Source organism: Bombina bombina, chromosome 3, assembly GCF_027579735.1.
Source record: "Bombina bombina isolate aBomBom1 chromosome 3, aBomBom1.pri, whole genome shotgun sequence".
In the NCBI taxonomy this organism is placed as follows: Eukaryota; Metazoa; Chordata; class Amphibia; order Anura; family Bombinatoridae; genus Bombina; species Bombina bombina.
This window is the reverse complement of record NC_069501.1, coordinates 1,202,705,248-1,202,728,907: the sequence shown is the minus strand read 5'-3', so window position 1 is coordinate 1,202,728,907 and position 23,660 is coordinate 1,202,705,248. Positions and strand designations below refer to the sequence as shown.

Here is a 23,660-nt window from a genome sequence, read left to right as displayed (position 1 = left end):
AGCAGTCAAAAATTGAATTTCTGCCCTGGGTATTTGAGGGTAAACATCACAAATTCTTTGCTTCACTAAAGGTTATGAATATTCATTCCTGGAAAGAAACAAAAATTCAGTGCAAAAAGGAGTTTGGGCAATATCGCACTAAAACCGCTGCGAAAATAGCTGTACAGTATATGGTTTAAAATGTAGTGCCAATCAAAGCCCTATAGAATTCCTTTCTGTACTAAAAAGTGCGTACAGTATGGCCGAAGATTACCCCATATTTGAAAGTTCAGAATTGCCCGCACACATCAAACTTAACTTAGCTAGAGATTTTGATGAGAACTGCTCATTGGACTGGCTGATCAAAGAGAGTACAAAGTTATACTCTATTCAGCAGTCCGGTAAACAGGGGGTTAAAAAAAAAACAAGGTCCAGCCCCAAAATTGTGGCAGAAACTAGGGTGTCACCTAGCCCCCTCAATTTGGAGTCTAACAAGAAAACTTATGCGGAAGTGGCTTGAGAAAACAGACAACAGAGAATATACTCAAAATTGGGGGCATACTCAGATAAATAATTATCCCCAAAGAGATAAAAACCCACAAGGTTATCAGTATCCCCGTAAAAATAAATACCAAAAGTGGCAAAAATACTCTCAGGATAACCAGACACTCCAAGTAAATAGTGCTCCCCAAGATATTAATGCTGAACAAGTTGAACCCCAAAGACAACCACATCAAAATAGGAACAATAGCTATGATTCTGAGAAATCCCATGGATCCAGGAATCAATACCCTGGGAATCTGGGATATCAAGAAATCGGTCCATGGGTAAAAAGAGCTTGTCCATTCAAGTGGGCCAACTCAGTACGCAAGTAAGTCAATTATGTACACTATTTACTAATATGAGTCAAGCTTTGACAGAGCAGAACCCTAATAATCCTTTTTTAGGGGTACAGTCAGTGGCGAGCAGTGCGCCACAGGCACAGTCATAAATACTGCAGTATTACCTGAGAGAGAGGGGAGAGATATACCAAATAAAATGATAAATGTCAATAATGGTACTAATCATGTTCTCTCCCTACAGCACAGAAATGGACGTTTTAGCTGTGATGACAAGCATCCTCAGCCGGAAAGTTCTAACAAACCTCTTCCTTTACAGTTTTAAACTAACCAGATGCAGTACACAGGAACCCTGTCAGCCCTATTATAGAGGAAGAGACTGGTGAGAATAAAAATTCTCCTGCATCAGGTAACATGGAGAATCCAGGTAACTCGTGGCGAAGCCCACAGATGTGTAATCATGCCAATTTTATGTGTGAAATGGTAGAAACTGCAGGGAGATATTATGTATTAGCTGAGCTCCAGGATTCAGTCTCCAACCATATCATTGGATTAATTGATACTGGATCTCAGGCAACTATTTTGTCCCACAGGTACTACACACAGCTAAATGAGCTGACACCCCACAAACCTAAGATAAAAGAATTTGATGGTTCACTAATAGGTGTTGAGGGTGACTCTCTCAAAGTCTACGGTACTGCATGGTTAAAACTAAGGCTGGGGAACAGGGTAATAAGACACCCTGTCATTATAGTGGATCTGCCAACTGATTGTTTGATAATGTGTAGTGATCTCCTGAAGCAATTAAGCACCATAATTGATTGCATAAATAATGTAATTTGGTCACAAGTAAAAAGGCCTATTAATTATAAGCGGTCCGGTATATCTTGCACCCGACATAACTGTCACGTGGTGGAAGAGAAGCCAGATGCTGTGGAGATTCATTTCAGGAATTACTCATACGCTGTGAATATGCAGGTGTCTAATGATGTTGTAATATCTGCTGGGGATGATAAATTCCTCTTATCCTTACAGGTAAAAAGAGGTCAGAAATTAAAAACTTCTGAAACACTAATTTGCCTCTCCCATAGAATGCAAAATCTGGGTATAACAATGACCCATACTCCTATGGTAAATATTGGAACTATTCCAATACATGTTATTGTGCATAACATGACCCCACAGGATATAACCTTATCCAAGGGAACTACCATAGGATATGCGCTGGAATCAAGTTATTACACTTTTGGATTCCAGAATAATGTAATTGGGCTAATACCTGAAGGATACTTAACTGAAGAACAATTAATAGAACAATCCTTTGCATCTATGCCAGAGGGACTATTTACAATTCAGTCTATTTATCCTTTCAGCTCAGAGGAAGGCATCTGTAAAATTGAAGAAGCCTCTCTAGTATTTGATCAGCCGATCAAAGAGCAAGAATACCCCAATACCCAGAGTCATCGGGGCAATGTAAATTATAATCAAGGGGATCTAGGTTGGAAGAAGCCTATGAGATAGGACAGCCTGAAATCTTTCCAGGATTTCAGCAAATAGTCAAAGAACAAATCTCCTTAGCTAACGGCTGTTCCAGTGATGAAGAACGCTGACAGCTACGAGAACTCCTGATGGAGTACAAGGATATTTTTGCTAGGGATTCATATGACTTCGGGACTACAGACTTGCACATTGCAAGAATCCAAAGAGATCCCAATGCACTTCCTGTCTTTGTTAAACAATACAGACTTCCTTTAGCCTCATATGATTCTCTTGCAGAGATCATAAGGAATCTGGAAGAAAGAGGTATTATCCGACTGGTGCGTAGCTCTTATAATAATCCTATTCTAGGTGTCCTTAAGCCCAATGGACAATGGCGTTTGTGTGCCAACTTAAGACAGCTAAACAAGCGAGTGTACATGTCTGGCTGGCCTGTGCCATACATTGACCAGTGCCTAGCGCAGATGCAGGGATCTAAAATATTCACTGCCATTTATTGTGCACAGGGATATTGGACCATAGAGGTACATGAGGAGGACCAGTATATGCTTGCATTCTCGTTCCAAAAGGTCCAATATGCATTCCGAAGGCCCCCATTTGGATACATAAATTCAGGACATGAATTTGCAGTATTCATGCATAAGGCTATGCCTGATGCACTGGAAAGGGGGACCTTATCTTATGTTGATGATGTTTTAATCAAAAGCACAGACTTTGAAAAACACATCACTGAACTTAAACACGTCCTCAGCCAACTTAAAAGGGCAGGTGTCAAATTATCCCTACAAAAAGCTCAATGGTGCCGCTCTCATGTAAACTTCTTAGGACATGAAGTTACTTCTGAAGGTTTAAATCCTAAGAAAAAAAAGGTGGAAGCTATAATAAATTCTAAGAACCCAACTAACTTAAAGGAATTGAGATCATTCCTGGGTATGACGAATTATTCTCGCAAATTTATTGATAATTATGCAGAATTAGCTAAACCACTGCTACTTCTCCTAAAAAAGGATGTGAAATGGCACTGGAGTGAGACTCAAGAGACAGCCATCAAGGAGCTGAAGAGAAAACTCACTCAAGCACCTTGCTTAATGTACCCTGAAGGTGGTAAACTTTTCTACTTAGAAACAGGTTACACAGATATAAGCATGAGTGCTGTTTTATACCAAAAGCATGATAATTTAAGTAAAGTCATTGATTATGCTAGTAAAACTTTATCCCCAGTAGAAATAAAATTTAACAATTGCGAAAAGCCCTGTTATCTACTGTATGGGCTCTACAAAATTTCTGCAGCTATATAAAGGGCGAGAAAATTATTGTAGAAACGGCCCACCAGCCTTTGCTATATCTGCAAAGTGAGAGAATAAGAGATGGAAATTTGTCTAACAGCCGCATAACCGCTTGGACTCTTTCCTTACAAGGCTCGCCTTTAGAAATTCGCTATAAGCAAAAGAAAAAGAATCCAGTCACACAGGGGATTGCTGAGCTCCAAGACTGTACTTCTAAGGATCATGGAGAAGAGTTATTAGAAGATGATTTCCTGGAGGAACAATTGCTTTTCCCATATAAAATATACGAGGACCATTGTCGAACATTACCTTGGGTATATGTTGATGGTTGTTCTTGCCATGCCACTATTGAAAATGAGCGCAGATTAGTCGCTGGCATTGGTATAACTTGGGCAAGTGGATTCCCAAATATTTCTGTAGGTTTTAACATTGGACCAAGATCCAGTCAAGTTGCAGAATTCACTGCAGTTCTAAAAACCATTGAAATGGCTATTGAACAAGATATTCATGAATGTGTGATCATTACTGACTCAAATTATGTGCGAGACAGTTTTGTTGAATACCTGCCAACTTGGAAAAGAAATGGCATGCAGAAAACTAACAACAAACCAGTCAAACATGGCAATTTGTTCTGCGAGATTGACAATCTGGTGATGTCCAATGGGTTAACCATACACTGGAAAAAGACCAAGGGTCATTCCAGGGTTCAAGCTCCTGATAAGGAAGGCAATGATCTTGCGGATTCTTTAGCCAAACAAGGAGCCATAACTGGAGAACTCCTTAATATCAACCACTTAATGGGTGCAATTCAGGTAGAAGCCATTACCAGAAACCAGGCTAAACAACAGAGTGAGCCTAACCTGGTACAATGGAGTCAGGATTCTCCTAGTGAGGACCTGATCACTAGTCAAAAAGAAGACCCCACTGTAGGAATTTTCTATAAACACATAGAAGATCCTGAAAGCAACCCTATCTCAAAAGATGATTGTATTGGCAAGGAAGATCTTAGAATCTTAATGAAATCTAAATCACAATTCAAGTTACAGGATAGTTTGTTAATTAGAACTTCCAAAACTGGCATCCAGCAATGGGTGGTATCTACAAAGTTCAGAGGTCTCATGCTTCAACATGCCCATGATGCTTCCACATCTGGTCATCGTGTTGCCAAATTAACGTATGAAATATTGCGTGACTACGTCTTTTGGCCACATATGTTGAAGGATGTTTAAACCTACTGTTAAGGTTGTTTAATCTGTCCACAGCTCCAACCCACTGCACCAACGCATAGAGCACCATTTCAGAAAAGAGGGATAATAATGCCATGGTCAGATATCCAAATTGATTTTATTGGTCCAGTTAACTAGGTCATCTAGAGGTAACAAATACATGTTAACAGGGACATGTCTGTTCACTAAATGGGTAGAGTGCATCAGTACACCTAACAATAGTGCTGAAACATGCCCAGTATTGCTCATCAACCACCTGTTTTCCAGATTTGGTTTACCCCAAAGAATCGAATCCGATTGGGGAACCCACTTCACTAGCGAAATGATGATTAAAATGTGGAAAATAGTAGGGGTAAAAAGAAAGCTCCATACTGCCTTAAGTGGTGGCATAGAGCATTACAACCAGTCCATTGTGAAAATCCTCAAGAAGTTTGTGAGTGAAACGGGTAAAGACTGGGATGTAAAATTACCTCTAGTCCTAATGGCATTAAGAGCAACTCCAAGTAGTGCTACTAAGATGTCACCTTTTGAATTGATGACTGGTAGAAGAATGGTTCTACCTCAACATCTATTGTACCGTACATCAGACCAGAACTTGATAAATGCTGCCAATACACAGCAATATGTGGAGAACTTAAGGAAATACCTGCAATATACCTTTGCATTTGCTCAAAGGAACATAGAAAAGGCCGCAACTGCCGCTAAAACTTATTATGATCTCAAAACGTCCAAAAAGGAATATGAAATAAATGATAAAGTTTATTTTAAGGAGAAGAAATTCCTTCCATCATGGAAGGGTCCTTTTGTCATTACTGACAAAATATAGTTGCCTATAAAATTAGGATACCTTAAAATTATACTTTTATGGATAAATGGGTCCATATTAATCAGTTGCGAGCGTGCCATCCTAGATCCCAACTATAAGTCATAGAGGGAGAATGAAGTATCATATTCCAAATGCACTAAAGACATATTGTAGTTTAAAGATGCCTACCTAATGAGCATGAGGACTCAAAAATAATGGACTCTCTTCACAGAAGACTGTCTATGATGCATTGGTCAATACACTCACCAAGTACCACTGACTTTAAGCCAATTCAAATACATGTGTCCTACATCTATTTAAAATTGGAATTGGGAATTATGTCAGGGTATCTGTAAATAGCATTAAATAAACTACATATGTATCAAATACATTTTGGTACTTCAAATCAGCTAATGTCTCTTCTGACATGAATTGTGTGGGCTGTAGCCATAACAGACCAACCCCCCCCCCTTCTTGGTTACACAGGAAAGAACAAAAGATTTAGAATTTTGTATAGATAAGACCAATGGGCCACTTCAAAGTAAATATTAGCATTATGGAACCCTCAGTGTGTATACCCATATATGGGTTTCCTGCCCAAAATGGATAATAGATTTACAAACCCCCTCACTGCTCAATACATCTAAGAGAGAGACAAAGGGAAAACATGTGGTTCAATTAGTGAAGATAGATAATTAACCAAGCCAGGATACATCATGGGATGTTGGAGACAAGATTCTCTACATAAGTCAAATAAGCAAACAGAAATTCTGAGAATATATATTAATTATCAGAGGCCTTTTAATTGCCCCTGAACCTCAGATACACATCTGTACTGGCTAGCAGAAACACATGTTTTATATTGTAACTTTGAAATATATTTTAAAGTACAACTTATGTGTAATTTTCAGTATTGTATAAAAATGTATGTTTGTGGATCTAAGAAGCAGTGCCTAACAGTAACATATTAGATACGTATTTGCTGAACTTAATAAGTAGCTGTATAGTAAATGCAAATAGATAAGTCTGAGAGATTGTCTGTTTGGATAATATTAAATATGAAATGAATTGAGTACAAATTCATATAAGTTAACATTCTCCACACCCAGACTATATTAACGACATATATGTATATGTATTCATCTGAAACATACTATATTGGATAAATGTCTGCTGTTTTGAATAATAGCTGCATTGATATATGTATAAATGTTTGACTTATTTCAAAATAACAACATCTGTTTCTTTATTTTTCAGACAACAAGATGTCCTATGAATATTAGTCATAAACATGAGTCCATGCACTCAAAAATTATTAGAAACATGAAATATACTGTATTCATATCAAGATACAAAACAATGCCAGGATGTTGAATGCTATGATTCTGTGAAGAAAAATAATTAACAGTAAATTGCTTACTAGTATGATGCTAGAAGTATACTCATATTTAGTCTCTATAGATACATGATAAGTCATATTAGATGGGACAGATATATGACCTGAAAGGTTTCTTAATATCAGGAAATAATGAGTATATTAAATATACTGTATTTACTGTAGCAGTATTGATAATGAGACTGCATTTCTGGTTGTCTGCTGCCACCTATAGTTCAAAGATGGTATTGCAAACAAAAGGTAAATGGCTATTCAGGAAGGCTTCTCCCAAATAACCAAGAGATGTTCAGCTTGAAGGGCCTATCACAGACAAGCTTCCGTGGTGCATATCCCATATTCACCAATGATTATAATAAAGGGGTGGGGTATATCACGTGATATAACCTCATGCAAGGAGAAAGAAAGGGGTCTTTGCTGCTGAATTTTGACTGACAAACTGTTGCCTTGGAATCCAGTCTCTATAAAGCAAATCTGGGCCTAACTTCCTTATCCATATTGCAAGAATACCTCTCTTAATTTATGAGGCAAACTTCAATTTTATCTGGTAACGTATAAAAGGTTATTTCATAATTTTATATTTAAATCAAAGCTATTCTAAAGCTTTAGTTAGATTGTAGTAAGTATACTGGTAAATATTAATGTTTAGAAAGAATTTTGTATTTTAATATCATAAATTAATTACAGTTATTGCTATATATATATATATATATATATATATATATATATATATATATATATATATATATATATATATATATATATATATATTAGAATTTGCCTTATTGTAGCTAAAAAAAAAAAGAGTTTATTTCAGCTCAGATAAATTGGCATAGAAATTGGCTGTTAAAGTATCTTGTTATATTGTTATATTGTTTAACTAAGCACTGTTAAAGTTAGAGGTCCATATTCTGGTATTTTATTGATGTATTTTAATGCGATTATTGTGAGTAAAGTTAATTTTAAGGCTATATCTTTTATGATCTTTGTAAAGAATATTATAACAGCATTAGCGTGTATAATTTGATTCATAGTCTGGTTTCTATAAATATATTGCAATGTGTATATAAATCTTAACTAATCTAAAGAATTTAGGAATAGTTATTAATTTCAATTGTTTTGTATATACATTTTAATTGGAGGTTGTTTTAAAGAATAATATAAATACATTGTATTATAACCCTGGTATATACTGACAAGAGTAAATAAGAAAGTTGCTTAAAATTGTATGCTCTATCTGAATCATGAAAGAAAAAAAATTGGGTTTCCTATCCCTTTAATGCACCCAAGCTATCTGACATGCAGATGTTAGCACACTCTAGACTATCACTCGAGCAATAAAAAAAATAATTTGCACTTGTAACATGAGCACAAAAATAGAAACATCATTGATTGTGCTCGAACGATAATAACACAAAATAAAGCCAATATTTTTGTGCTACACTTAATGTAGCCCTTAATTACTTAGAACTTAGCTCCTTTCCATGAGAACTTCCTAAAGCAAACTCAGGAGCATGCAGGTGTCTTGAGAATTATTAGTGTAACATTGATACAAACATTGTTGCAAAGTCTATTGTCATATAGTGCTACGGACACATTACCGCGCCTCAATATACCATCATGGAAAGGAGTAAAATTTTGATAAAACATAGCAAAAGAAAGGAGTAAATTTGATAACAGAAGTACCTGGAACTTCTTTTTTTTTGCATTCGTTCATTATTCAGATAGCGCATACAATTTTAAACAACTTTTCAATTTACTTATATTATCTAATTTGCTTCATTCTTTTGGTATCTTTTTTTAAAAGCATATCTAGGTAGGCCCAGGAGTTGGGAGCTAGCTGCTGATTAGTAGCTGCATATATATATATATATATATATATATATATATATACACACAGTATATATATATATATATATATATATATACACACAGTATATATATATATATATATATATATATATATATATATATATATATATATATATATATATATATATATATACTGTATATATATATACTGTATATACTGTATATATATAGTCATGGCCAAAAATATTGTCACCCCTGCATTTCTGTCAGGTAATGCAACACTTCACCAGAAAATTGTTGCAATTACAAATGTTAAGGCATTCTAATGTTTATTTCTTTTGTATGTATTGGTATGACAAATAAAAGTGGAGAAAAGTCAAATCTGACACATTCCTCAAAATTTTAAGAATTAATTGCATTCTGAGTTTGTGATGATCCTGTAATTTGTAATTAAACTCACCAATATCAATTAACAGGTGCTGACAATATAGAAATCACACCGGCAACCAGTTAAAATGATGAAAAATTGACTCACCCTTTCTCTTGTGTGTCTCTGTGTGTCACACTGAGCATGGAGAAGAGAAAGAGCAGCAAAGAATTGTCTGAGGATTTAAGAACAAACATTGTTAAAGCATGGACAATCTCAAGGTTACAAGTCTATCTCCAGAGATCTTAATGTCCCTGTGTCCACTGTGCACAACATTGTCAAGAACTTTACAGCCCATGGCACTGTATCTAATCTCCCTGGACGTGGACGAAAGAGACAAATTGATCAAACATTGCAACAAAGGATTGTTCGAATGGTGGATAAAGAACCTTGATAAACTTCCAGACAAATTCAAGCTTAACCATTTGTTCCAGAAATTGTTTTAACTTTATGCTCTTGATAAAGGCTTCTTTTAGTGTTGAAACGCGTTAAGCTGTATTTTAAATAAAACCTGAAGCTGCACCTGAAGACACCTTTGTAATAATTTTAATAAAAGGCTTATTTTAGCTGCAATCTTGTGAGTATAACCAGTTTGTGTGCCTACCACATTGTCTGAAATCTGCTACACTATTGTGAGCTCTTATTTTGGAGGTGAAAGCAGCAAGGTTGACTCAGAGGACGTAGGCAGCTTGGTTCCCTGAAGGTGAAACAGCGCCACCATTTTCAACACTTTCTCTAAAATCAAGCTGACCTTCAGGCACAGGGTACAAATGTGTCAACTTGCACTACATGTCGCCATCTGAATAAAAATGGACGCTATGGTAGGATACCCAGGAGGACCCCACTGCTGAAACAGAAACATAAAAAAGCCAGATTGGAGTTTGCCAAAACTTACCTGAGGAAGCCAAAATCCTTTTGGGAGAATGTGTTGTGGACAAACGAAACAAAATTACATCTTTTTGGTAAAGCCCATCATTCTACTGTTTTCAGAAAAAGAAATGAGGCTTTTAAAGAAAAGAATACAGTCCATACATTCAAACATGGTGGAGATTCACTGATGTTTTGGGGTTGCTTTGCTGCTTCAGGCACTGGATTTCTTGACTATGTGTATGGCATTATGAAATCTGAAGACTACCAAATAATTCTGTGGTGCAATGTAGGGCCCAGTAACAGAAAGTTGGGTCTCTGTCATAGGCCATGGGTCTTACAGCAGGACAATGACCCAAAGCCCACATCAAAAAGCACCCAGAAATGGTTTAAGACAAAGCGCTAGAGAGTACTGACCTGGCCAGCAATGAGTACAGATCTCAATCCCATAGAGCACCTGTGTGGAGAGATCTCAAAACAGCAGATGGGAAAAGGAACCATTCCAATCTGAGAGACCTGGAGCAGTTGGTGAAAGAAGAGTGGTCCAAAATTCCAGTAGATAGGTGTTAGAAACTCATTGATGGTTACATGAAGCAATCAATTGATTTCAGTTATTTTTACCAAGGGGTGTGCTACCAAATATTAAATTGAGGGTGCCAATAATTTTGTCCAGTCCATTTTTGGAGTTTTGCGTGGAATGTGCCAGATTTGGCTTTTTTCTCTCTCTCTTTTTTTGTGTCATACCAATACAAACAAAATAAATAAACATTAGAATGCCTAAACATTTGTAATTGCAACAATTTTGTGGGCGAAGTGTTGCGTTATCTGACATAAATGCAGGGGTGCCAATATTTTTGGCCATGACTATATATATATATATATATATATATATACCTCTTGTCTTTGTCTCAATTATGTGTTCAGCTAGCTCCCAGTAGTACATTGCTGGTCCTTTAATAAAATATATCAAGAGAATGAAGCACAATTTATAATAGAATTACATTGAAAAGTTGTTTAAAAATGTATGCTCTACCTGAATCATAAATTAAAAATGTTAGGTCCCTTTAAATTCCCAATGCCAGGGGAGTCTTCATGCAAATTTGCATTCTCTATGGAATGAAAGACACTAAAATAAAATTCAAAGCTGAAACCATCACAGGAGCAACCAACCAAGGGCCACACACAAGTGATGCACATTAACCCTTAATGAATTACTCGTAATTGCAAAAGGACCAATCCTTTGGCTTCAAACTCTGGTCTAGAGAGATCTGCGCTATTGTTGAAATGGCAAAAATAGCATTAGTGGTAAAAGTTTTAACAAAAAACAAAATAAATAAAAGTTACCATTGCGATTAACTTTATGCAATGAGTAATACATTGGTATTTTTACTGTAAAATGTGTCCATTGCATATAATGTAGGAAACAGCATTTAGACACTGCGGTAATATTGTTTAATTAAAATAACATCTGGTTGTACCTGGGTATTTAACCCTTAGATGCCTGAGAGGTCAACAATGCATTTATTCTTGACATGTTGCTGCCCTAGCATCTAAGTGGTTAACTCCAATATAAAGCCTATTGCCAAGTGCACTGAATCTTAAATCTCACCGTCACCACAAATTTACTAACACCCATAATAACCCTGCAATGAGTCATCACCATCAGTGGCTGCATCTGGAAATATGACAGAAACATTCCAATGCTGAGATTTCAACTGCAGTTTAATAGCACACACTGTTTATGTCTTCTGCAACATGTCAGAAAAATAGGGCCCACCTTGCATGTCGTTATTCAACCATCTTTGTTAACACATTCCAGATTCTCATGTTATTGCAGCTTTATGTTCCTCAGCTATGCACATTGAAGGGCAGATTACAAGAGGAGAACTCATTTAAGGGACACTCGAGTCAAAATTAAACTTTCATGATTCAGACAAAGCAGCAATTTTAAACAACTTTCCAATTTACTTCCATTAACAAAATGTGCAGTGTTTTTATATTTAGACTTTTCTGTGTCACCAGCTCCTACTGAGCATGTGCAAGAGTTCACAGAATAAGCGTGTATGCATTTGTGATTGACTGATGACTGTCACATTGTAAGTGTATGCGTTTGTGATTGGCTGATGGCTGTCACATGGTACAGGGGGAGTGGAAATAGACAAAAGTTTAAAATTGTCATAAAAAAAAAATCTACTACTCATTTGAAGTTCAGACTAAGTGCTATTGCATTGTCTTGTTATCTTGCATTTGTTGATTATGCAAATCTACCGTGTTAACTGGTCCTTTAACACTCCCACTCGAATTTTGGCATTTTGCGTTCATAGTATGAGTTAAAAGTATAAACTGCTTTCGCTTGCGTGATAACCCGTCAAGCGCAAAAAGACAAACTATCCCCCATAGAAGTGAATGGAGCAAAAAACTAACCCAACGCTAACCCAACATGAAAATATGAATATTTCACATTCCAATGTTCTTCACATTGCAAAATTATGTTCAATTTATTCATAAATACATATACATATATATATATATATCTGATGGTATTTTGGTACAATATAAATCTATACATATATATGATTATATATAGATATATACAGATACATATATAGGAATATATACACATAGAACATATTCTGCAATGTGCAGAACATTGGAATGTGAAATATTTACACTACACACACAGTATAACACTTTATTAAATATGAATATTGCGTAAATATGCTTTTACATGTTTTCATTTACTTAAATACAAAGGGTTTCAATGCACATATATATATATATATATATATATATATATATATATATATATAATTTCTGATTTGCTGCTATAATTCTGTTAAAGGATAGCTGTGTTAAAACAGTATTTTTGAAGCAAAAAATTTGCATATCTAATTTGCATAGCTTACCCAGAATTCTCATGTGCATTGGTAACATTGTATATGAGTTATTTCTGGGGAAAAAGCAAGCGGGGATTCTTGCCTAGATGTGCTAATTTCCTATGCAAATATTTACATTGATTTAATTTTGAGACATGGAGGATTTTAATTTCAGTTTTTTATCTCCCCCCATAATTTTAATGAATTTATATATATATATATATATATATATATATGTGTACATATGTAGTTATGTGTTTATATGTATATACAGTACATGTCTGTAAATACATATATACACACACATATCTATATACATATATATATATATATATATATATATATATATACATACACATATATATATACACACACATATACATCTTTAGGGGCCGAATTATCAAGCTCCGAATGGAGCTTGATGCCCCTGTTTCCGAAACAGCAGTTATGAAGCAGGGTTCTGTCCACCTGCTCTGAGGCTGCGGACATCAATCCGCCCGATCCTATACGATCGGGCTGATTGACACCCCCTGCTAGCGGCCGATTGTCCGCGAATCTGCGGGTGGAAGCATTGCAAAAGCAGTTCATAAGAACTGCTTGTGTGTAATGATAAATGCCAACAGCATATGGTGTCGGCATTTATCGATGTGCAGCTAACATGATAAGCTACATCATATCATGTCCGTCTGCACTTAAATAAATCGGCCCCTTAGACATGTATGTATCTCTATGTTAAAGCCCTTTGGCTGCCTTTTTTTAACACCTAAGACCTCATATCTTTGAGCCCTATAACTTTTTTTGTATCATTTAAAAACATTTTTTTATTAGATTTTGTTATTATGAGTGTATGCACTTTGTAGTTTTTGATGTGTTTTGTTCAACTTTTTAGTTTTGCAAAACAGTTAACCAGAGCTCTGAGGATGCATTAATCATTCTAGCGTAAATCACGATTGCGCTAAAATCGATCACGTTTACTTTCAACTCGGAAAAAATACCAGTGGTAAACCCGACGAGCGCAAACACCCACGATAAACCCCTTATCGCTAGTGTGCAAACGGTAGCATTCCACTTGTAATCTGACCCAAAATGTTTGCGCTATTTAGATATGAAATTTATTTTTATAAATTACAAATGTAAAATAAATTACGGTGGAGATAAAAGTGTGAGCGTAAAATCCTCCTTTTCATAAAAGTAAGTGCTACAAAAATTAAAGTATAGCCAGTTACCAAATCTAGGCACGAATCCCTGCTTGCTTTTCCCAGAAGTATTCTGTATACATTGTTACCAATGCACAAGAGAACTCTGGGTAATAAATGCAAATTAGATATACAATATCTCTTTTTGCTTCCTGTACTGTTTTTACCACAGAAATCCCCTTATGGGGTAGGAGCAGCAAAATCAAAATCACTTCTGGATGGCTGTTTCAAGCTCTTTAGCTCTCATCAGCAGAAGATAGGTTTGATTTGCTGCTAAGTGAAGCTTATTTCCAGGGGAAAAAAACAATATTTATTTAAGTTCTGGTGGACATAAAAGTGTAAGATTAAGATTCTCCCTTTCATAAAAGTAACAGCCACAAACAATATTGTATAGCCAATTAGCACATCTAGGAAAGAATCCCAGTTTGCTAAACATTGTTCATACAGAATGAAGATATGAATAGTTTGCTTCATTACGTAGCAAACACAGAGAAATATTATGACACCTGTAACACACAGAAGCCAGGTTGCCCTGAATGATAAAAAACATATATAATGCACTTTTGTCCACATTTACATTTCTTAAATGGACATTGTACACTAGATTTTGCTTTGTGTAAATGTTTTGTAGATGATCCATTTATATAGCCCATCTGGGAGTATATTTGTAAAAATGTACAGTTTTAATTTCATTGTGCTCATTTTCAGACTCCTAACCAAGCCCCAGAGTTTTAGATGTATACTGATGTCTACAGATTCCTGCGGCACCTGTTTGTATAATCTGTAATTTCTTATGCAGGGAAGGGGGAGTGTCTGCTGTTCCTGTTGCCCCAGCACCTTTCAGTGGGTGTCCCAGCCTAACCTAATCAACAGTTCAAAACTGGGAGCTTCTAAGTGAGTTTTTCAAAGTTTTTAAACTGGATTTTTAGATCAGTATCTGTGCATATTTGTCTTTATAGTAGTGTCTATTACATGCAGTTATATGAACATTGGTGTATACTGTCCATTTAACACCATAAATGCTGATTAACAATAGTTTCCTTTAAGTTGGAATGCATAGAACAAATGCGGAAGAAGATGCTATGTTTCTAGCACTGTCTAATTCTACAATAAATCCATCGTTCCCTTACATGTTTAATGCTAACAGTAATGAGTAAAGATCTGAGATACCTTGGGCTAGTGGGCAGCTGGCTTGGCGTACACGAAGAGGTGGGTGTACTTTACCCTATATTAAAAGTAAGGCACAATCAACTTAATATAAGCTTCCCCGCATACAAGCAACATATAGTCACCGTATTACATCATTTTAATGTGAAATTAGGTTTCTGCCTTATTTATTGCAAAGCTCTGCAAAGTATATTTAATATAATATTTTATGTAAAATGACAAAACATGCTTTATTTTAATGAGGAAAAAATGTTTGTCTTATACTTCAGTCCCCCTGCAGATTTTGTTGAGGAGTTCATGTTTAGTATCAGCGTTACACAATATGACAGCTGAACAGTCTAACACAGCATCCATAAGAATAATCTGCCCATTTACTCACTTGTATTTCCCACCCCTCCTTTTCCCTGGGTAGCTAAGAAACATTAACATCAATCAAAATAAACGTATACAGTTAAAGTCCTTTGTACAATAGTGAAGAGCGACATGGAGAATGATGCGCTAATAAATTATGTTTTGCAGCAGATGACAAATTCAAGTTTTAATCTCACAAACAGATTTTCTGTATTCATAGCAAACTCGATGTCAACCTACTGAAATTTAATTTTAATTCAGCTACACATTCTTTAGTAATGGGTTATTACAACCCACAAATAAAAAAAACACATATGAAAAAATTTGCCAAACTAATTCTTAAAGTGACAATTAATGAAAATTAAACTTCCAGCAATTTTTAAATTACTTTCCATATTTATCATTGTATGGACAGCTGCTCACGCAATGCCACCTTCTCTCGCACAACCCATTGCGAAAGAGCAGGGGTTGTCAATCACCCTTGTAGAGTTAATGCTGGGTGATTTTGAGCGCTGGCGGTTAGGAAACAGTAGTGTAAAGATTGCTGCTTTTCAACTATTGGCTGCAGGCTTGTTCACGCAAGCCTGCGCCACAGGATCGACAAAGCTGCATGCACAGCTTGATTGATGGAGTCTCAAGTGTTATTGGGTTGTCTTTTTGATTATGCATTTGTTGATTATGTAATTCTACTGTATTTAATGGTCCTTTATTTTAACAAAACTTTAGAGATTTGGCAAACTTTAAAATAATGGGTTTAATACTATTTTTTGTAAAAAAAAAATCAACTGTCAAAACGCAGCATTTCGAATAAGAACTTACTTTATAATCACCAAGTTTGATCACCCCTGAGCTGCCTTTGTGCTAAAGTTTTTAGGGCTTTTTTGTCTACCGACAGACGATAGCAAGAGCAACAGCCCACCCTATGTATTTCTATAGCAGCTCACTTCACCACTCTGCTGCTAGCTGCTAATACTGAAATGCTTGATATCCAATATTAGCATCTAGCCGCATATATTATTCCTGAGGGGATTACTTATCAACATTCTCAGGCTCATTTATCAAGTTCCGAACAGAGCGTGAGGGCCGTGTTTCTGGCGAGTCTTCAGACTCGCCAGAAACACAAGTTATGGAGCCGCTGCTCCATAACCCTGTCCGCCTGCTCTGATGAGGCGGACAGGAATCGCCACAATTCAACCCAATCGAGTATGATCGGTGACACCTCCCTGCTAGCGGCCCATTAGCTGCGAGTCTGCAGGGGGCGGCGTTGCACCAGCAGGTCTTGTGAGCTGCTGGTGCAACGCTGAATACGGAGAGCGTATTGCTCTCCGCATTCAGCGATGTCTGTCGGACCTGATCCGCAGTGTCGGATCAGGTCCGACAGACATTTGGTAAATCGGCCTCATTATGTCATTTCTAAACTGTGTCAAAAAAAATCCTACTCGACATTGTGCACACAAACCCAAAGTGCACAATACAGAAGTTAATAACCCAAAAACATTACTGATCTGTGAAGAGCTCAGGTTAGGAATTAAGGTTGTGTCTACGGTCGGGGTTAGCGTATTCACTAATAGCATATGCATATTTGTTATTTATTTATTTATAAAATATTTTACCCTGAAAGATACATTGAGATTTCTCTCATTTTCAAGTATGTCCGGGGTCCACAAAACATTGCATTGATACAACAGGGTACAATAAAATACAAAAACAATAATAATACACAATATATGCAAAATGTAACATAGAACAGGTAGGAAATATATAATCAACCATGACAGGCACATTCTGTTTTGAGATTTGCAGAGAGGGATCTCTTAAAGGATTTTAGGCTTGGGGAAGGTTTTAAAGTGTGCGGGAGGTTGTTTCATAATTGTGGTGCTCTGTAGGAAAAGGAGGATCGAGCTGCTTTCTTTTTGTATTGAGGCAAGCTAAATAATGTGCTGGTACTGGATCAGAGGTTATGGGAGGTGGGAACAGACGGGGAGAGCATTCTGCTCAGGTAGGGTGGAAGCTTCCCAGAAAAGCTCTTAAACACAAGGCTGGATGGAGGGTGCGTCTGGATTCCAGTGACAGCCAGTTTAGTTCTTTTAGCATGTCACAATGGCGGGTCCTGTAGTTACATTGTAGCACAAAGCGGCCAAACGAGTTATACAGTGTATTAAGTTTATTAAGGTAAGTTTGCGGTGCAGGTGCATAAACTACATCCCCATAATCCATGATTGGCATCAGCATTTGCTGTAGAATCTTTTCCTTTATTGTAGGGCTGAGGCAGGATTTGTTTCTGTACAGGGCACCTAGTTTTGGATAAAGTTTAGATTCAAGTTTTTCTGTGGAGGCCAAAAGATAGATTGGGTCTAATAACATACCCAAGTATTTGAAAGAGTTTACTGAGGTCAGTGTGCAATTTGGTTTTGTTTTAATGCGTAGATGGGAATTTTGTAGTTTGTGTAATTTAGGTCCCGTTCCAAAGATCATTGTGACAGTTTTATCAGTGTTTAGGAAGAGTTTGTTTTTTGAGATCCACTTTTCTACCTCTGCGAACTGGTCTTGGAGCACTGCCTAAAGCTGCCGCAGATCAGATTTGTTCGCATAGATTACTGTGTCGTCTGCGTACATGTGTACAGTTGAGGATTTGCAGACATTTGGCAGATCATTTATAAATAATGTGAATAGTAGGGGGCCGAGAATGGAACCTTGGGGAACACCACACGTGACTGGGAGAGGGAGGGAGTCGCTGTCAGAAATGGAGACCTACTGTGATCAATCCAATACATATGATCGAAACCAGGTTAGCAGACGATCACCAATACCTGAGTTTTTTAGTTTGAGCAGTAGTATGTTGTGGTGTACTGTGTCAAAGACCTTTGCAAAATCAAGGAAAATAGCTCCAGTTAGGTCTCCTTGTTCCATGCCAGTTTGGATGCCGTTGCAAACTTTTAGGAAAGCAGTTTTAGTGGAGTGGTTCGGGCGAAAACCTGATTGAACAGGGGTCAGATAGTTAGATTGTTGGCAATACTCACATACTTGCGTATGGGCACATTTTTCTAAGATTTTTGAAAATACTGGGAGCAATGATATTGGGCGATAGTTAGTAACCAAGGTTAACTCACCACTTTTATGGATAGGCACTACTCTTGCAGTCTTCCAAAGTTTGGGTATGTATCCAGACACCAAGGATTCGTTAATTAGGGTTGTGACAGGTTTAGCAATTGCTGGCGCACTGAGTTTCAATAGTATTGCTGGGATTTGATCAGGTCCAGACTGGTTTTTCATTTTTAGATTATTAAGGTGTTTCTTAATGACATTGGTGGGTACAGGTCTAAAATTGAACTTCTCTATACTGGGTCTTTGCAGATTTATTGGAGCCTGATCCACATTTGTAGTTTCAGGATGTGCGTCATTTATTAGTTTGTCAATCAGGGTGGTGGAGCACCTGACAAAATAATTGTTAAAGTCATTGCTACTTCTAAGGGAAGTTGCAGGGTTTGGTCGTCTACTTTGACAGTGGAGGGTTGGGAGTGGATTGGGAGAGTGTGTAAGTTATTTATGACTTTCCAAAACTTTCTAGGGTTTGATATGTTATTGTTCAGATTTTCACAGAAATATTGGGCCTTGGCCAATTTTGTTTGTTTAGTGCTTATTTTTCGCCATTTTCTATATACACAGTGATCATTCATAGAGCCAGTATGCTTGTACTTTGACCACAAAGAATCCCGAAACTGGTACATTTGAATGAAGTCAGCTGTGATCCAATTCATATGCGCTCCTTTTACTCTCACCTTATGAAGCGGGGTATGCAAATTCCAAACTTGTAGGAGTTCGGACTGAAAGAATTCAACTGCAGAGTCTCTGTATAGTATTCACTCAATAAACTACACCAAATGGGTTTTCTTATCAAAAGCTTACAGAGCATACTTACACTTTTATATATTTATTTTATTTTAATATCTTAAAGCTTCTATCAGACTAATGTTTGAATAGTGTGTCTCACTGTGCACAGCCAACATACTGACATCTATATAAAAAAAACATTATCCCATCTCATCCACTAGGAGGAGTGTCTTCTCAATAACTTAGGTGGCAAAGGTCTAAAAACTAATTTAAAAATCACTTTCAGTTACATTACATGTCAGACCTACAATGGCATATTAACATCAGTATTTAATCTAGATGAAATCAGGAGACAAGTTAGACAGGTTAATAATATATATATATATATATATATATATATATATATATATATATATATATATATATGTAGTATATATCTAATATATCTAAATATATATTTTACCTTTAAAAACAATTTAAATAATTACCAATTGCCAACTGATATTTGCTGTGCGTTGAACACTTACTTGTTAGTCACTGCCTGCATGAACTCATCAATAAGGTCATCGTACTCTTTTCCACGAACTCGCTTGTGTTTTAGTCCAATATAGAGAGGATCATTCAGAAGAGTCTGCAAAAGGGACAGTTTTACAAAAAATATTTTACTTTGTATAAATGTAGGCACTTTAGCAACACTGGGCAAATTAAAAGGATATTAATCAGTCTGTTTCAGTGTTGTAATAAAAAAGCACTAAGCAGTTCTCCATACTTAAAGGGACAGGAAACCCCAATGCTATACTTTGCTGAAGGAACAGCATTGCTCTATGGCAACTAGATGAACACATCTAGTTAGACAATTACAAGAAACAAGTGTGTGAAGGCACCAAACAGCAGCTAGCTCTTTCTATTGTAGGATATGTGCGTATTCTCTTTGAACAAGGAATACCAAGCGAACAAAGCACATTTGAAAATAGAAGTGAATTTAAAAGTGTCATAAAATTACATGCTCTATTTGAATCATGCAAGTATTATTTTGACTTTCCTATCCTTTTAATAGAAATATTTACAATATTTATTATTCATCTATTCAAATGACTTTTACCTTTTATTTCTTTTTTTTTACCCTATTATTTCCTGTTAAAGCTCTACAAGGAAGAGGAGGGGCCTCTGCAGGAAAGTTTATCTCAGCCTGATGTCATAAAACCTAGGTTGGTTGTCTATAAAGTGAATAAACTAGATAACAGGGAGTCAGATTTGCTCTTTCTCAGGACTGACCGAATAAAATGTAGGTTTAAAAAAATCTCCAATCTTTTCACACTGAGGGTGGGGCTATCCCGAGGGCTCGATTTATCAAGCCCTTCACCATCATTCAACCGCAGGTTCTCACAAGAGAACTTGCAGTTATTATTTATCAAGCAGCGGCCATCAGACTGCTGCTTCCCTAACCTCTTCTCCACCTCATAGGTGGGGAATTTCAATGTCCCAGGTCTAGTCCGACCAGGGAGATTGACAGCCAATCATCCGTGGCCAGGGGGCGGCATTGCACAAGAGCGCAAAATAGCGCTCTTGTGCAATGCTCAATTCTGGCAGTGGAATTTTGCTCGCCAGAGGAGAGCTGCGGCGGACAGCGCCGCATATGTCCGCCGACGCTTGATAAATCGAGCCCTGAGAATTTCTTCTTGCTAATTTTGCAAGAAAACAAGTTGCTTGCTGTTTTTACACTATGGCTTCTAGTTATGAAGGTCTGGCGGACCTGATCCAACACTGTGGATCAGGTCCGCCAGACCTCGCTGAATACGGCGAGCAATACGCTCGCCGTATTCAGCATTGGTGCAACGCCGCCCCCTGCAGACTCGCGGCCAATAGGCCGCCAGCAGGGGGGTGTCGTACTAGATCGGGTTGTATTGTGGCGATGTGTGTCCGCCTGCTCAGAGCTCACAAAGACTGCTGCTTCATAACTGCTGTTTCTGGCGAGCCTGCAGACTCGCCAGAAACACAGGGCATCAAGCTCCATACGGAGCTTGATAGATAGGCCCCTATATGTTTCTTTTTATGTTTAAAGGAATAGTCTAGTCAAAATTAAACTTTCAAGATTCAGAAAGAACATGCAATTTTAAGCAACTTTCTAATTTGCTCCTATTATCAATTTTCTTCGTTCACTTAGTATCTTTATTTGAAAAAGCAGGAATGTAAGCATAGGAGTCGGCCCATTTTTGGTTAAGCACCTGGGTAGCACTTGCTGATTGGTGTCTAAATGTAGCCACCAATCAGCAAGCACTACCCAGGTTATGAACCAAAAACGGGACAGCTCCTAAGCTTACATTCAAATAAAGATACCAAAAGAACAAAGAAAATTTGATTATAGGAGTAAGTTAGAAAGTTGCTTAAAATTGCATGCTCTATCTGAATCATTCAAATTATTTTAAAGGGACACTGAACCCAAAAAATGATTTCATGATTCAGATAGAGCATGCAATTTTAATCAATTTTCTATTTTACTTCTATTATCAATTTTTCTTCATTCTCTTGGTATCTTTATTTGAAAAGCAAGAATGTAAGTTTAGAAACCGGACCATTTTTGGTTCACAACCTGATTTGTTCTTGCTGATTGGTGGCTAAATTCACCCACCAATAAACAAGTGCTATCCAGGGTTCTGAGACAAAAATGGTCTGGCTCCTTAGCTTAGAGCCTTCTGTTTCAAATAAAGATAGCAAGAGAAAGAAGAAAATGTTATAATAGGAGTAAATTAGAAAGAAAAAAATGAAAGAAAACATTTGGGTTCAGTATCTCTTTAAAGGGACATGAAACCCAATTTTCTTTCTTTGATGATTCAAATAGAGCATGCAATTTAAAATATCTTTAGAATGTATTTTTGGGATTTCATATCCCTTTAATTTTGACTTTTCTGTCCCTTTAAGTAAATTCATCAGTGGGAATGCAATTTTAGTAGATAATGGGCAATACGGAATAAATTCAGTTGCACCAAATGGTTTACTCCTCTTAAGTTTTAGAAGAGAGTGAAACTTAATTGCGTAGAATTTCGTCTGACTTCGTTATCTTGACAAATGGCAGAAGCCAAATTTAACAGAGAAAAAAGAAAGCAGGAATCTGGGTATCATAATGTAATCTCTTAATGGGGATATAGATTGTAAAATCCAGTTGAGTTTAAATAAAAGCACTTTATCTTATTTAGTGCTGACAGTTTATACCAAGGTGAAGGCACTTTTGTGCACATGAAACAAAACAGTGATTGTCAGCATTGAAAGGACATTTCTGCATAGGACAATTAGCGACAGATATAAAACAGGAAACTTAAAGAGACTGTGCAAACAAGGCTGATTGCTAAATTATTAAACAAGGTTTCAACACAGTCTTGTTTGCAATCTCTCTTTTATTGCCTGATTCATATCTGTTCAATCATGGTGGTGCCCATTACTTTATAGAAACTAAACCTTTAAACGTCTATCTTAAATATTTAAAAACATATATATATATATAATAGTAAAAATAGCATCTACATATCATTCTAAGACTAATCTCTGCTTTGAATACATCAATATGTCTAGCGTATATTTTTACTGTTTAAATAGATGTTCTTCATAGTGCTAGGGTTCTATAACCTCCTGCCTTTTTTCTTTGTATCTGTGAATGGCACTAGTTATACTCACTTAGTGCCCATCTTGGAAGCATACCAGTTTCTAACTGATACATATGCTTAATGGACATGTTTGACTGACAGATAAGTGGGCAGGGTGCATAATTTACAATCCAGTGGAGAGAGATACGGAACTAGAGCAGTATGGTAAAAACATGTTTACTAAAGTATGTAGAATCTATAAAGAACTAGAATATACTTTGCATATGTACCTTTAAATAGCCTTTATTGTTAAGTCAACATTGTTATTTGTTTAATCTAAAAGAAGGAATTTAAAAATGTTTTCTTAATCATAGGATACTGTGCTGATTTTACCATTTTATTCTTGTCACAGTTGCAGAAATATATCCATATCTACCTGTCCTATCAGCCAATGATATTAAATTATATTCTGCTTTAGATCAGTTTCAAATTAAAAACTTTTACTTAATGCCTTCACTAATGAGAATTTC

At 36.5% G+C, this 23,660-nt stretch overlaps 1 protein-coding gene across 3 annotated transcripts in view; it reads right to left on the bottom strand.

The window, feature by feature from the left end:
• Window positions 1-23,660, bottom strand: part of ME3 (malic enzyme 3) — a 439,608-nt gene that overhangs the window by 160,246 nt on the left and 255,702 nt on the right. For all 3 annotated transcript variants that reach the window (XM_053708640.1, XM_053708639.1, XM_053708641.1), the window contains exon 7: window positions 20,080-20,183. In XM_053708640.1, the coding sequence (XP_053564615.1) occupies window positions 20,080-20,183 (104 nt within the window). The remainder of the gene's footprint in view (window positions 1-20,079; window positions 20,184-23,660) is intronic.